The sequence below is a fragment of the Elephas maximus genome, chromosome 16 (assembly GCF_024166365.1).
Source record: "Elephas maximus indicus isolate mEleMax1 chromosome 16, mEleMax1 primary haplotype, whole genome shotgun sequence".
NCBI classification, from domain to species: domain Eukaryota; kingdom Metazoa; phylum Chordata; class Mammalia; order Proboscidea; family Elephantidae; genus Elephas; species Elephas maximus.
Genome location: NC_064834.1, coordinates 40,315,572 through 40,331,993, shown reverse-complemented (window position 1 = coordinate 40,331,993; position 16,422 = coordinate 40,315,572). Strand labels below are relative to the sequence as shown.

Sequence of the window (16,422 nt, the reverse complement as noted above, 5' to 3'; positions counted from 1 at the left end):
GGGATCTTTGACATACAATAGCAAGTCATATTTTAAGTGTATAATTTTGTCAGTTTGGGCATACTTATACACCTACGGGTACATCAGCACAATCAAGATAATGAACATACCCATCACCCCCAAAAGGCTTGTAATCTTTTCCTCCCTTCTCTCCTTTCCTCATTGATTTGCTTTCTGACAATATAGAATAAGTTGCATTTTATATAGTTTTATATAAATGGCATCATGCCATATGCTTTTTTTGTTTGGTTCTTTCACTCAGCATAATTATTTTGAGATTTATCTATGTTGTTGTGTGGTCATTCCATTTTATTGCTGAGTAGTATTCCATTTTATGTATACACTAGGGTTTCTTTATCCATTTACCCATGTGGATTTCTCGATTTTTGGGTATTACACACAAAGCTGCCATGAACATTGTTGTACAAGTCTTTCTATGGGCATACATACATGCATCTTTCTAAGTGAGTAGATTTACTTAAAATAAGTAAGTAAAGTAAGTAAGTAAAGTAAAGTAAGTAAGTATGAGGCCTGGGCTCTAGTGCCAGCTTTGCCTCTAACCATTTAGGTGTCTGTGGGAAAGTCAGCTCACTTCGCATTTAGCTGGAGGTCGTTGGGGTATTCACTCCCAAGGTCCTTTCTACACTGATAAATCTGGTGTTTCTGACCATCGCTGCCAGAAACTGTTTTTTGTTAATGGTTGGGAGGTTTCAGAAGAAAAAACGGACGTTCTTCTACCCTCAGTTTATCTTGCAGGCTCCGTTTTATGTCTGTTTTTTTCCTTGGGTGACACATTTGAATCCTGATGTGTAATTTGGGGGCAAGAACAGAACGGAGTAGCCAGTACAAGGCAAGAGCTAATATTGGCCAGACTTAATGATTACATTGAAGCCCGTGGGTGGTACAAATCTCCAGGCCCACGCAGAGTTGCTTTCGAAAGAAAGGCCTGGCAATTTACTCCTGAAAAATCAGCTATTGAAAACCCTGTGGGGCATAATTCTACTCTGACACACTCGGTGTCCCTGTAAGTTCAAATTGACTCAATGGCAATTTTTTATTTTTATTTTTTTTTAACGTTTAAATCACAAGTAGAGGGGAAGAAGTGGGAGCTTAACAGACTGGAATTTTGTGGATCTTCCCGTTTGCTCACTTGTGTCTTCTTCTGAGTCTTCCTGAAATTCTGTTACTTCTCTGGGAACTCGTTTTTTTTTTAACCTTGTGGCGGGGAAGTGAGTGGGTGTGTTGTGTTGCAAAGGTCACATGTTAACCGAGGGGAGGGGAGGGCTGGTTCCTAGTAAAAAGGAATTTTTCATTTTCTTGCTTCTAGATAATAGAGTCGTTTGTTGCATACTTGCCCTTCACCTAACTTTTACTTGGCCTAAACATGTTCAGAACTTTTCATGGGAGCATTAATCTGCCAACATATTTTTGAGTAGTGAAACTGGGGCAATTAACAATAGACCGACCGTTTTACACAGAATGAAAATGCGGCTCTTGGGGTTGGTGGTCTGTTTGGCCCTTGGGACTGTGCATTCGGACGGGCCCAGAGGGAAGTGGACACCTGTGGACCCTGAAGTCAACATGAATGTGGTAAGTTTCTCAGAGTCACTTGCTTTTAAAATGTACCTGGTTTATGGCAATATATGGAAACCCTGGTGTCATAGTGGTTAAGTGCTATGGCTGCTAACCCAAAGGTTGGCAGTTCAAATCCACCAGGCGCTCCTTGGGAACTATGAGGCAGTTATACTCTATCCTTTAGGGTCACTATGAGTCAGAATCGACTCGATGGCAATAGATTTGGTTTTTGGCTTTGTGACAATGTTAATTATTATTTTCTTAAATCCAGTTATATGTCCCAAAATAAGTCACAAACTCTGGTGTCTTTCTATCCCATATACTTTTCACTTTCCCCGAATCTTAGATTGAGTTCGCTAGACTTTTCCTACCAGGTAATGTGTATTTCAGGAGTTCCCGGTTGGTGCAACTGGTTAACATTTTGACAGCTAACCAAAAGGTTGGAGGTTGGAGTCTACCATGTGGCACCTAGGAAGAAAGGCCTGGCGATTTGCTTGTGAAAAATCACCCATCAAAAACCCTATAGAGCACAGTTCTACTCTGACACACATGTGGTCACCATGGGTTAGAATTGACTCGATGGCAACTGGTTTAAATGTGTATTTCACAAATCCTATTTTACTGTTAAAACTATATACTCCTTAATAAAATAAATAATAATTTTTATTAATTGGTTTCATTTTTAAGTCACACTGAATTTGTTTTGAAGAGCAGTAAAGAAGTGTCAAAACATTGCATGAATGTACCGAGTCCTCGTTTTAGATCACATTAAACGTCGATAGTGACTATCAGGGAAACACAGGTCAAAACAAAATTCAAAGCATCTGAAAAAAATGTCTTTAGAACAAATAAGCAAAAATAACATCTTGATTAATTAAGACATTTCAAAATTAGTAATTTTAAGTAAACAATAAAAATTGGAAACGCCTTACATTGGCATACGTGGTGGGAAAATACAGATTATATTTTAAAAATAGCAGCTTTGAAGATGTCATGACCAATTGAAGAGTCGATATCAGGATCTTAAGGTTAAGTTATTTTTCTTGTCCCAAATCTTTTATCTTCCTCTTCCTCCCTTTTTTTTTTTTTTTTTTACTCCTTCCAGTAGGAATTTTTTAAAAAATTAAACCTTTCAAGTATTTGTGGCAGGGAGGACAGTGAGCACTTCTTTACTTTAAATTTCCTGAATAATTAAATTATCCATATCCCACTGAATTATTTATTAAGAATTGCCTGAGGAATCTTTCCTTATGGAGAAGTAAATTTGATCATAATTCACTATTTTTATCATCTTTTTCTTCAACTCCACCTTGACATTCTAGTGTAATTTTGTCAGTCCACTGATAAAAACCCATTAATGTTTTTTATGCTTTATTTACCAATACCAAAAAACCAATACCAAACCCATTGCTGTCAAGTCGATTTCAACTCATGGTGACCCCATGTGTTTCAGAGTAGAACTGTGCCTCAAGAGGGTTTTCAGTGGCTGTAATCTTTTGGAAACCAAAGGTGGTACAAATGGTTTATGCTCGGCTATCAGCCTACAGACCCACCCAGTAGCACCACAGAAGAAGGTCCTGGAGATCTTCTGCCATAAAGTTTTACAGCCAAGAAAACCCTATGGAACAGTTCTACTCTGTAACACATGGGATCACCATGCATTGGAATCGACTCAGTAAGGGTTTGGTTTTAATCTTATGGAAGTAGATCATTAGGCCTTTCTTCTGCATCTCTGTTGGGAGGAATCAAATTGTCAGCCTTCTGGTTAGTAGCTGATTGTGTCACTGAGTGTGACGGTTAAGGTTGTGTATCAACTTGGCTGGGCTGTGATTCTCAGTGGTTTGGCAGTGGTATGATGTTGTGATCACTTCCATGATGAGATTTGATATAATGTGATCGCCTCCATGAAGGAATCTGCTGTGAGTAGCCAATCAGTTGAAAGGGATTTTCCTTGGGTTTTTTTTTTTTTTTTTATGTGGCCTGCATCAAATATAAGTGGACATTCTGGCAAGGCTCCTGGGCTTTTGCTTATTCTGGATCCTGCAGCTGGCTCCTGTTCATCTGACCTCCTGTTTTGGGGACTCGACAATCTTTGCAGCTGTGAACAAGAGCCCTGCTCTTTGACTTGCTGATCTTGGGTTCATCAGCCCCTGTGGCTATGTGAATCTGGAGAAGCCTCTATGCTGACCCACTGACTTGGGGTGTTCCAGCCTCTACAACCACCTGAGCCATTTCCTTGATATAAATCTTTCTATATGTATGTACTTATATGCTTTACTGGTTTTGCTACTCTAGAGAACTCAGCCTAAGACATTTGGTATTGAGAGTGGTTCTAGACAAACAGAATTGTAAAGATGAGTTTTCTAAATTGATTCTCAAGTCTGGTTAGTCTTAAAGATGTTGATGACTTTGTCTCCAGTAGTAAAGAAAACCAAAAAAAAAAAAAAAACCTGTTGCCGTTGAATTGATTCTGACTCATGGTGACCGAGGGGGACAGAGTAGAGCTGCCCCTGTAGGATTTACAAGGAACGGCTGGTGGATTCAAAGTGCCAACCTTTTGGTTAGCAGCCAGGCTCTAAACCACTGTGTCACCAGGGCTCCCAGTAGTAAAGAGGCTACTCCTAATCCACAGTGTGAGGTGGCAATACAGATATGCACAATATCACCACCAATAGATCAGGTATTGGTGAAAGGTGAGGCTCTGGGTGATTGCATGTGTGATACCTTTCTACAATTTTGTCATAATAAGAAGTATAAGGAAGCTGGCTGTGTGGTCCTACTTTCGCTAGACAAAGTGGTGAAAGAAAAAGATGAGCTCAGGACTTCAGAGTCAAAGCTCAAGTGCCACAGAAATGACCTCAGAGTTTCCATTTGTGCCTTGAAAGAAATCCTTATTGTAGTAACAGAGCTGATATTGCCGAAAATCAAACCCAGAGTCTTATCATAAAAGTGGCTGAATTACAATGCCAACTCAACTGCCAACCTCGAGAGGTGTCTGAAGTTAAAGGAGGGCATTGACTGGGAAGAAATGGGATCTTGAAACTTGGGATGGGGACGTATGGGCAGATAATCAGCAAACTGGAGACACTGAGCCAGTAAATTCCATTGAAAGACTCCTGCCAACGGAACCAGCCCTCTCACTCCCATCTGAAGAGATTACTACATTTTTGTCTGCTAAACCACTGTCCCCAGTAAAATCATTAGCCCCTTCAACCCCATCTAATGAGATTAACACAGCTGCATCTGAAGAGCCTTTTTCTGAGTCATTGCCTGGGACAGATGCTTTATGAAATGATGCTCATTGTTCTCAAAACATTTCCCCACAACTGATTTTGGCTTCTAGACCTATAACTAGACTTAAATCCCAGTGAGCCCCAAAAGGTGAAGTATAAAGTGTGACCCAGGAAGAGGTATGCTACACTCCGAAAGAACTGTTTGACTTTTCTAATATGTACAACCAGAAACCTGGGGAATATGTGTGGGAATGGCTATTAAGGGTGTGGGATAATGGTGCAAAGAACATAAAGATAGATCATTCTGAGTTTATTGATATGGGCCCACTAAGCACATATTCTTTATTCAACGTTTCAGCTCGAAGTTAGGAAAGGATCTAATAGTTTCTTTGGTTGGGTTGCTGAAGCATGGATTATGCAGTGGCCTACACGAAATCAAGTTGAAGTATACTGTAGAAAAAGTATCTAAAGGCTTAGGGAAATTGGCATGCTAGAGTGGATTTTTCAGGTTAGACCCACAGACCCACACATGGAGTGCCCAGAAGACACACCTTTTACCACAATGGTGAGGAAAAATATGTGAAGGGAGTCCCAGCATCCGTGAAGACTGCTCTTTTATGTAAATGAGATTTGACAGTGGGAACTGCCCGAGCTGAATTAAGACACCTAACTACAATGGGACTGGTTAGACGCCATGGTGGTAGGGGCCAAGTGGCAGCACTCAACTGACAAAGACAAAATGGGCATGGTTACTGTAATGGACAGCACAGTCAAAGCAGTAATCAGAATAATCTGACTCGTATGGATGTATGACGTTGGCTACTGAGTCATAAGAAATCTACTAAATATTTACTTGATTTGTGCAAGCAGATGAATTCTAGGTCAAATAAACAGCGGTCTAACTCAAATCGTCAGAATAGAGGGTCATGGCCCCTCAGTCAGTTCCCAGACTTGAGCGAGTTTAAAGACTCACAACCCCTTGAATGAAGGGGAGACTGGGTCCCCTTGAGGAAGGACACCAGTACACTGCCAAAAACTTATACTGTTAATCTTTCTCTCAGCCTTCCTCAAAGGGATCTATGAACTTTTAGAGAGTGACTGTTCATTGGGGAAAAGAAAATAATCAGACTTTTTGGGAATTACTGGATACTGGTTCTGAACTGACACTAATTGCAGGAGACCCAAAATGTCACTGTGGCCTACCAGTCAGAGTGGAGCATATAGAAGTCAGGTTATTAATGGAGTTTTAGCTCATGTCTGTCTTATGGTATTTCCAGTGGGTCCCTGAACCCATCCTGTAGTGATTTCTCCAGTTCAGTAAAGCATAATTGGAATAGATATACTCAGCAATTGGCAGAACTCCCACATTGGATCTCTGACAAGTGGAGTAAGGGCTATTATGGTAGGAAAAGCCAAGTGGAAGCCATTAGAACTGCCCCGACTTAGGAAAATATTAAACCAAAAGCAATACCATATTCCTGGAGAGATTGCACACATTATTGCCACCATCAAGGACTTGAAGGATACAGGGGTGGTGATTCCCACCACATCTGCATTCAACTCGCCTATGTGGCCTGTGCAAAAAACAGATGGATCTTGGAGAATTATAGTGGATTATTGAAAACTTAACCACATGGTGATTCCACTTCCAGCTGCTGTTCCAGATGTGCTTTCATTGCCTGAACAAATAATACATCTCCTGGCACCTGCTATGCAGCTATTGATCTAGCCTAATGTATTTTTCTCCATTGCTGCCTCAAAGGACCACCAGAAGCCCTTTGCCTTTCGCTGTCGAGGCTGGCAATACACCTTCAGTTGCCTACCTCAGTGGTAAATCAACTCTCCAGTCCTGTGTCATAATTTAGTCTGCAGGGACCTTGATTACCTTTGCCTCTTAGGAAACGTCACACTGGTCCATTACTCTGATGCATTGATGACATTATGCTGGCTGGAACTAGTAAGGAAGAAGTGTCAGTGACTCTGGACTTACTGGTAAAACATTTGCATGCTAGAGGCTGGGAAATTAATCTCACAAAAAGTCGGGCGCCTTCCACCTCAGTGAAATTTCTAGGGGTCCAGTGGTGTGGGGCTTGTCACAGTATTCCTTCTAAAATGAAGAATAAGTTATTGCATCCGGCCCCTCCCACAACTAAAAAGGAGGTACAACACCTAGTGGGCCTCTTTGGATTTTGGAGACAATGGGTCTCTTATTTGGGTGTGCTACTTTGGCCTATTTATCAAGTGACTCGAAAAGCTGCTGATTTTGGAGGCGCCCAGAACAAGAGAAGGCTCTGCAACAGGTTCAGGCTGCCGTGCAAGCTGCTCTGCCCCTTGGGCAATATGATCTGGCTGATGTAATGGTGCTTGAAGTGTCAGTGGCAGACAGAAATGCTGTTTGGAGTCTTTGGCAGGCCTCTATTGGTGAACCACAGTGCAGACCCCTAGGATTTTGGAGCAAAGCTCTACCGTCCTTTGCAGATAACTACTCTCCTTTTGAGAAACAGCTTTGGCTTGTTACTGGGCCTTAGTAGAGACTGAACACTTAACCATGGGACACCAAGCCACTATGCAGCATGACCTGCCCATCATGAACTGGGTGTTGTTTGACCCACAGAGTTATAAAGTTGGATGTGCACAGCAGCACTCCATCATTTAAAAAAAAAAAACAAAAAATGGAGGTAATATACAGGATCAGGCTTGAGCAGGACCTGAAGGCACAAGTAAGTTGCATGAGGACGTGGTCCAAATGCCCATGGTCTCCACTTCTATCACTTTACCTTCCATCTCCCAGTCTGCACCAAAAGGTCAGCAGTTTGAATCCACTAGCCGTTCTGTGGAAACCCTATGAGTCAGTTCTGCTGTGTTCTCTACGATCTCTATGAGTCAGAATCTACTTGACGGCAATGGGTTGGGTTGGGTTTAGGTTGGTATAACACATGCTAGAATGATAAAACACCAGTGGGTAACATCTGGGTAAAACAAGTAGAGGATTTACCTTTGTAATGGGTGTTGTCTACTAGATTTAGCAGACTAAAATTTCAGTAACACGATTGATTTCTTAAAGTTTGGAGAATGTCATTGACATTTTGTTTTCTCCTTTGCTCGTTAATGTGGGAGATCTTGTCAGATTCTGTTCATACAATTTCCACTGTTCTTTATTTCCACAGAGTGAAATTATCTCTCACTGGGGATTCCCTAGTGAGGAGCACCTAGTTGAGACCGAAGATGGATACATTCTTTGCCTTCAGCGAATCCCTCACGGGAGGCAGAACCACTCTGATAAAGGTATGGTGTTTTCTGTGGGGAGCCAGGAAAGCTCTTAAAAATTACCGCATTCCTGGAATTCAGCTGGCTTTTATGGCCATTACCAAGTTCACATTTAACTTGAAGACATTGAAATGGGATTATTTATAGACCAAAGTACTAAAAGTTTTGTTTTCATGCAAGGCATATAATAATACTTTTTCTTTAAAGAAGTAAGGACAAGAGTCATCTAATTTCATGTTTTGCTTAAAGATTCTAAGGTCAGATTGTTTGAAGTTATGCTAAAACCTCTGCTTTCTTTGTTACAAGGAAGCATCTTATTTAATGGAATGTTTTGAACATTTAGTTAGATAGCTTTTGCTATTTGAAAATATGTTCAGTTTTATAAATAGGTAATGTACTTGTTTAGTTTAGAAATCAAAGAGAATAAAAAGACACAGTAAAATACCTCTCTCCTGTCTCATTCTCAGTCTCCTCAATTTCTTATATTTCCTTCCAGAATCTCCTTATGTATATAAAAGCAAATATAAACATAAATTCTTATTTTCCCATCCCTCCCTGTTTATACAAAATGTGGCCTATAATGCACCCTGTTTTATTCCTTGATTTTTTCCACGTTGTCTTGTAGATCCTTCCATATAATACATCGAGTGCTTTAACATTGATTTCTAGAGATACACAGTATTCTACTATATAGCTATATCTTGGTTTATTTAGAAAGTGCCCTATTAATGGACAGCCTTCTCGCAAATATAGTTCAGTACTTAACCTTAGATGTGTTCAAATTTATTTATAAGGTGTATTTCCAGCAATAGAATTTTTGGGACAGATCATTTGTGATTTTCATAGATATTGTTAAATTGCTTTCTATATGAGCTTGTCCTGATAATACTCTCACTAGGAATAGATGAAAGTTCTTGTAGCTTTGACTTTAAAAAAAAAAAATACACATACATGCACAGTAAAACCTGCTAAAGCCAAAACTTGTGTAAGGCAGAAGCCTGTCAGAGAAGGAAAATGAAATATTTTTCACTAAATAGTAAGCTATAGAAAAGTGATTGTACTGTCAAAGGTGAAAACTTGCAAGACCCAGAAAAGCAAGGCAGTTCCACGGAGTTCTGGCCCTCACAGTTTTCACTGTATACATTTTTTTTTTTTTCTCCCTCATGTTGGAATTCAAACAAAACTGGTTTCCAGTGCAGATTCAGCAATTTCTAGACAGGCTACTTGAAATTGTTAAAGAGGTGTCAGAGTAAAGATCTGATCCTTATTCAGTCATCTCTCCAGATGTAGCTTATTTTTAAACACTTTGTTTCTAGAAACTTTCCTTGGAAAATTGAGATTTAAGGTAATTGGCTAAATATTTATTCTTCAGTTAAAATTTTATAAGGGCCTTTTAAGGGTCTTCTTTTGCCCCATTTCCTTCCCAAAGTATTGAAACCCAAACCCACTGCCATCAGTTTGAAAGCAAACTTAAAAACCTGTGTTAATGTGAGCTCCGTATCACTCTCTGATTTGCTTTTCCTTAATCTGATATACCTATTTTCTCTTATCACATAAATTCTAGCTTTGATAGGGTTTTTAATAATCCTTAAGTGGCTAAGAGAGCCAATGGAGTTCTTGAAATTTAATTTCTAACTCTTGCACATAGACATGCTATTAAGATTCCTTCTTATAACATGTTACAAAATGAGTGGTGAGTTGCATAAGGGCTTCTAGTTTTTCTTCTGTGTAAAACATGCAAAACATTTTATGCCAGAGTGAGCATACCGTCTTGGTTCCCTTCCTTTTTTTTTTTTTTTTTTTTAAGAGTAATCCGTGTATACCAATTTCATATACACCTGCTATGAGCTAAGCTCGGAGGGGAGTTTTGAAGGAAACTTCTTATATGAGTGACTCAGTTAGCTAAAGGAATTTGTGATTTTTCCTAAAGTCTGCCTTAGTGCTTCTTCGATGGCTTGTTTCCATGGTCTGGGGCAGAGCTTGGGAATGAGGATCTGTATTGTGTTGCTGGTAGTGGTACTTTGGCCCATTTAATGACAAATGAAAACAACCCACAACCCAATGTGGAACTCATCTTCTCGTCCTACCCACACCCTCCCTAACTTTTCCCTCTATTAATAGTGCAATTAGCCTCCTAATGACCTAGACTGGAAACTGCAGAATCATCCTTGACTCTTATCCCCAAGTAGCTTTGTGAAGTCCTCTCCTTGCTGCTCAGACCATGCAGCTTCTGTCCCTCTCTTCCTTGCTTTCCCAGGCCCTCCCCCTAGCTTAGGCTCTTGTTAACCTTTAACTGGGCTCTTGAAATAAACTCAGAACTGAGAGAGGCTTAAGCCATTTCCATTTTTGAGGAGCCCTGTATATTAGAAAAAGAGAATTTCTAAACAGGAGTATGAGAAATCAATCTGCCTATAATTTCTGAAATCAATGCTTTTAACACACACAAAAATGCCGTACATCTCTACTATTTACAGGACAATTACAAGATGCATGAAAACATTACTCATTTTTCTGTATCATATTGAACATGGAACTCCAATTTAAAGCCATGTGATGAACATTTTTTAGTCCTGTTGCAGAAGGCTTCTCTGACAGTATTCATAACCTCACTTGGAGGCTTTTTATGAACAGAGGAATGGGCCGTCTAACTCCCCTGCCTGTGTTCTGTTAGAAGCTCTACCACCTGTTTTTCTCTCTGCCAGCCTCCCTGTTCTCATTCATCCTATATGGTTTTGCCTGCTTAAGCTTCTCCAAGCCCAGACGTAATCATGTGATTCTGCCATTCAACAAGCTTCAGGGGCCTGATGAATGAAGATACACATCTTTATTTAATATTCTGTCATTCAGGCTGTTCCGTATACCATTCTCCCCCGTTCCGTACAATAGCAGACCTTTGAAGTTCACCACGGATATGTGCAAAGACCATCATGATTCCCCAGATGTCTGATTACAGTTACAGGCTATAAAGTCTCTGTTGACCCCATCTGTAAAATGGGGTAAGAATACCCTCTCACCAGATTTTGGAGGAGTGGTTACGAGCTGTGTTTACCCATTATCTAAGAAACATGTATCATTTATCACCTGCATTGGGTGCCATAGCCAAATTACAAATGGTATAGGTGAAATTGGGCCTGTTAAATGAGTAAGTATTGAGGGGCTACTCTCTGGCATTCCTGAATCCAAATGAATCATTTCCTCTTTGCTAAACTCTCCTGGGACCTCAGCTGGTGACATATCTCTGGAATGATGCTCACCCTGCCCACCATCCTCACTTGTCTATCCTTTTTTGAAATACAATTCTTTCTAGCCTTCCCAGGCCCAGCTTACATCAGGCCGTCTCCCCCTCATTACTTGAGCGAGAAGGAACCACACCCTTCCTCTGAACTCCCAAATGCCTTGGTTGCTAACACCCCTCTTGAGTTGTTTCTCTTATTCTGCCTTGGGGTTGACTCATTTGTATACTTCTCCCTCCTACCACCCCTCCCTGCAGCAATTCTTTGAAGGCAGAGGCTATGTCTTGTCACTTTTGGAACCCTTGGAGCAACCACCAGCACTCTGCCCTGTGCTTGGTTTTGTCAGGGCACTTTTCAGAATCAGGGGTTCTCAACCTGACAAAGGCAGTGGACCAGAATTCTCCCCAGCAAAATAAAATAGATACATGCATGCACACACATTTTATACATAGTTTTAGAGTTTCTGGACCCAGAGGTGAGCCGTGTGATTTAGACAGTGAGTTGCCTATTTGTGGTCAAACTTCTGCTAACTAGATAGCTCACAAGGCATGTTTAAGAAGCACGTGGCAAGCTATGGCGTCCAAGCGTTTCCTCAATGTTAAGTAGTCTTTTCTATCAGCTGTTGAGGTACCTCTGCTTTGCCCTAGCTCCTCAAGGGCAAAAGGAATTAAAAAATCAATCATTTATAGGGAAGTAGTTTTGTTTTCATCTGCTCAGCCTTATTTCAGAGTCATGGGATGTTAGTGCTAGAAGGATCTCAGATCCCTGTCTGGCCAGCCATTTGGAGAACTTGTATTTTTAACACATTCCCTCGGTGATTCCAAGATAAAATCCTTGGGTTTGGAAACCTGTGTTCTAGACCAGCACCCTCATTTTACTGAGTGAGACAGCCAGGCTCAAAGAGGGAAAGGGATTTGCCTGAGGTCCAAGGATAGTGGCCCGGCCAGTTTGACTCCAGATGGGTTGTTTCAATTGGAGCTGCAGCGTTATGTGATGCCTGTTGGACAAGTTGGTCTCATGAAAGTCAATATTTGATGTGACTAAGATGAGAAAATACACATTAGCCTTGGGTTTACTTGCCTAAAATATATAAAACAGCAGCACCCACCAGGCAGATTTACTCCTTGCCCAACTAGAAATTGTCCAGTCATTAAATCAAGCACCAGGCGTGACACATTTGTGTCTGAGAAATGATACGAAAGACAGTCTGATGGCCTTAGGGGTCAAGGGGGTATTTTGGGGTATGAAGACCTGGAATAACTGCCTCTGACATGCAGAAATGGACTTTTGAGCTATAGCCTTAGTAAAGATTCCCCAGGGGCTGCCCATTGAACTTTTTGGGCAATAATTGAAAATTCAAAAGATGGTTTGTGAGCTAAGTCTTTGGAAGGAAAAGTCATTGGCCTGTCTTGTGTTTTGCTTTGTTTGTTTTAGGATTCTGACTGGCTTCTGTTCTTGTCTTTCATGTCATTTTTCTAAAGAAACCGCTTCTTGTCTAAATAACAGTGTTCTCACAAGCCACACATTGGCCTTGGTAAGCTGGGATGTAATTCCTTGCCTCCCAGGTGGCACTGAGCAGATGTGAGTTCATTAATCAGTGCCTGAGTTTGGTGACTAAGTTAACTGAGCTTACGTCCAGGCTCCCTTGGTGCTCTGATGGTGGGCTTTGTAGGGGATTGCATTGAGACCCTTTGCCTAGACTAGCAACATAAGTCAGTGTCAACTGTACAATTTATCTTCTCTTTTTAAAGGTTGGGGCTGGAGCAGAGACAGGGTGGGAAGGAAGAGATGCTTGCCCTGCACACCCCCCTCTCCCCAGCCTCCAGTGTAGCTTCCCTTCCTTCTGGTTAACCACTCTTACTCCTCCTCTGTCCTCAGCTTAAACACCACTTCTTCAGGGAGCGTTTCCCTGGCCACTCACACTAACGAGTGCAAGCCCCTGGCTATGTATTCTCATAGTTCCTGTGAGCTTCCTTCATAGCAGTTAAGACAATAAACAATAGCTTATTATGTAGATGATGATGTGTGTAACCTCTGTCTTTCCCATGAGACCACGAGCTCTGCGAGGACAGAAGCCTTTTCTGACTCATTTATTTGATAATCCCTCAAGCTCTGTGTTTGATTTTATCTGAGAATGCACCTATAGCCCTGCAGCCTCCTGAGACTGGGTTGAGCAAAGCATTGACAGTTTATTGTGTTCCTTGCTCAAGGCCACATTGGGTTAAGATTTCCCTACTCCTGGGCCAAGAGGCACCCACAAACCCAACTTGAGGGTTTCCAGTGGTGGGTGAGATTAGAGGCGGTTTGGCCTGTGGTGAAGTGTGAGCATGCTGACAGTGCCAGCCTTTGGTGTAAATTTCAGCTCTACTGCTTTAACCAGCCATGTGACCTTGGAAATTTATTAACCTAAGTGTTATTTTTCCCATCTGTTAAATGAGAAGAATAAAACTTTCTACTTCATAGGTTGTCGTGAGGATTAGATGAAATAAGGCCTGTGCATCCCAGTATAAATGGAAGCTGTTGTTGCTATTCTTTTTTTTTAAATATCGGAATGGATTTGCCCATGGTCTCTGATGTCTGCTTCCTCAGCATCCAGTCCCCCATGACGGGAATGTGTTCTAAACTCTAAGGAAAGGAGGAAGGTGCTTATGTCAGGATTTGTTTACGGAGGGCAGAAGTGCTAAAGTCAGAAATGTAGAAAGGGCCATGTGTGGGGGACAGGTCATGAGGATATCATCTGTGGCTGGGCGTCTGCCTCCAGGCACCTCCCTTCTGTGGACTGCTCTGTTCCCTCCTATAAAGTGAGCGTTTTGGACCAGAGCTAGATAATTTCCCAATATTTTGCCCACTGTATAGTTCTGTGAACTCAAGATGCCATAGTGCAAGCTAAGGAGAGGCTTGTGGTGGCCAAGAAGGGGAGGGAGAGCAGAAAGGCAGTGGCTGTTATTTCTTGGGGAGCCCTGGTGGTACAGTGGTTAAGAGCTTGGCTGCTAACCAAAAGGTCAGCAGTTCAGATCCACACGCTGATCTTTGGAAACCTTATGGGCCAGTTCTGCTCTGTCTGGTAGGATCGCTATCAGTCGGAATCAACTTGACGACAACGGGTGTTCTTTCTTGGAGGGCATTGGTGGTTCACTGGTAGAGTTATCTCCTTCCATGTGGGAGACTTGGGCTTGATTTCCAGCCAGTGCACCTCATGCACAGTCACCACCTGTCTGTCAGTGGAAGCTTGCATGTTGATGCTGAACAGGTTTCAGTGGAGCTTCCAAACTGAGACAGGCTAGGAAGGGAGGCCTGGTGATCTACTTCCCAAAACACCTGCCAGTGAAAACTCTGTTGATCACAATGGTCTGATCTGCAACAGATCATGGGCATGGTGCAGGACCAGATAGTGTTTTGTTCCCTTGTACATGGAGTTACCATGAGTAAGGATTGACTTGATGGCAGCTAACAACAACAACAATATTATTTCTTGAGCTTTTACTGTGTATCAGGCACTATACTGTTATCATCTCCACTTTAGGAAAAGACATCTGTACTTTAGAGAGGCTGTGTAACTCCTACAAGGCTTTATAGCAGGTGTCTTGGTAAGAGCCAAGGTCTGTCTGTTGCTAACACCATTCTTTTTGTCTTGACTCTTGACCCACTGCTTGCTATTCTTTGGGGTTTTCCCCTGGACCTCAGCTGGTTTCTCACCGCCCTTTAGAGTGTAGTGGAAGCCAGTTCAGACACAATGAGCTGGCCAAGAAGGCCAAGATTCTGGGAAGCAGGAGGAACTTCCCTACCCGCCCAGTCATCTTCCTTCTGTGGGACTGTGAGCTCAGCAGTTTCAGTTTCAGAGCTTGAGTAATGCCTACCTCGCTTCTACCCACATTTGGGCCTTATCAAGTGGGGTAGCATTGTGACAGGACATCACTGAGATCTTTACCGGTTCTGTGTTACTACCTGATCTTGATGAGGCTACTTCCCTCCTTTGGGCCAAGAAATGGACCTTTTAGGCCTTGCCCTCAGTCCCCAACCCTCCTAGAGCCAGTTTGGGATAAACAAGCCAGCTCTAGGGCATGAGCTGGGAAGGCAGCCCTCGTCCCCGTCTTGTTGGTTTGTTGCTCAGACAAATCAGACCTCAAGGTGCTGGAGATACTGAATGGGCTGGTCCTGAGAACTGCCTTAGTGGGCAAGGTTGAGTTTGGTATCCTTGCCTCCTAGCCTTATCTCTTCCATCTACTAGGTATTACTTGATTTCAAGTTCCTGGTCCAAATCCCTCCAAAATAGCTTGCCCCTTTGGCTTATCGTTCTCTGAGGAACTTCTGTATGTTCCAGAATGACTTCTCTCTTGTTCACCTTTCCCCATAACAGAGTGGTTAAGGGCATGATCTTGGGTTCAGACATACCTGAGTTCAAATCCCAATTCCCTCACTTACTAGTTCTAGTTCAACCAACTTCATAGGATTTGCGGCACTGTAGAGCACTTTCAGCATCTAGAGCTTATAAAAAAAAAAAAATAGGTGCCCGATAATAGCTAGCAATCATTTCAGTCAGCTTCTCTCAGCAGCGAGTTGAAAAGAAATCTGATGAAAACAATTCACTGGAAGATGTGAATGGCAGTAGGTTTAACCATCCCAAAGAGCAACTTCTTTTTCCAGCAAATCCTTAAATCCTCACTTGGTGGTGGGATGTGAAAGAACTACGATGTACCTTTCTTTTTTCCACTTGGTGGTAGCCACAGACGGGGGTTTGGTCTCTTTCCAGTGCCCTTATCTATTCTGGCACTCTCTCATATGCACTCTATGCAGAGGAAAGGAGCAGGCACTTTAGCACCCACTTTTTAAAGGTTTTCCACCCCAAGATTTGGTAATATTTTGTTTGTTGGTGACCCATCGTGCTTAATGGAGTCACTGGTCCCGGAGGCCCAGTGGGTGATATCTACTTCATCTCCTTCGTCTGAGGGACCCTTTTGTTCATAAAATTAGCCCAGCCTGGAAGGATAAACCCTCCACAAAGTCTTTCATATTCCTCCACCCCCAGGTTAGATAAGGCAATGAACTTCTTACCTGCGGTTCCCCAACCTGGCTGAGCATCACATTCATGCAGGGACCTTTTTAATGTGTGCTCT

At 42.0% G+C, this 16,422-nt stretch overlaps 3 protein-coding genes across 3 annotated transcripts in view; all 3 read left to right on the top strand.

Annotated features, from left to right (window-relative positions):
• Nucleotides 1-16,422, top strand: part of LOC126059966 (lysosomal acid lipase/cholesteryl ester hydrolase-like) — a 136,187-nt gene that overhangs the window by 2,643 nt on the left and 117,122 nt on the right. The gene's annotated exons all lie outside the window — the stretch shown is intronic.
• The window catches only part of LOC126059963 (lysosomal acid lipase/cholesteryl ester hydrolase-like), an 89,332-nt gene that overhangs the window by 2,643 nt on the left and 70,267 nt on the right, over nt 1-16,422 (top strand). The gene's annotated exons all lie outside the window — the stretch shown is intronic.
• Nucleotides 1-16,422, top strand: part of LOC126059962 (lysosomal acid lipase/cholesteryl ester hydrolase-like) — a 40,363-nt gene that overhangs the window by 2,643 nt on the left and 21,298 nt on the right. The window contains exons 2-3 of the mRNA XM_049856030.1: nt 1,479-1,590; nt 7,976-8,093. Coding sequence (XP_049711987.1) covers nt 1,480-1,590; nt 7,976-8,093 — 229 coding nt within the window. The 5' untranslated portion in view covers nt 1,479. The remainder of the gene's footprint in view (nt 1-1,478; nt 1,591-7,975; nt 8,094-16,422) is intronic.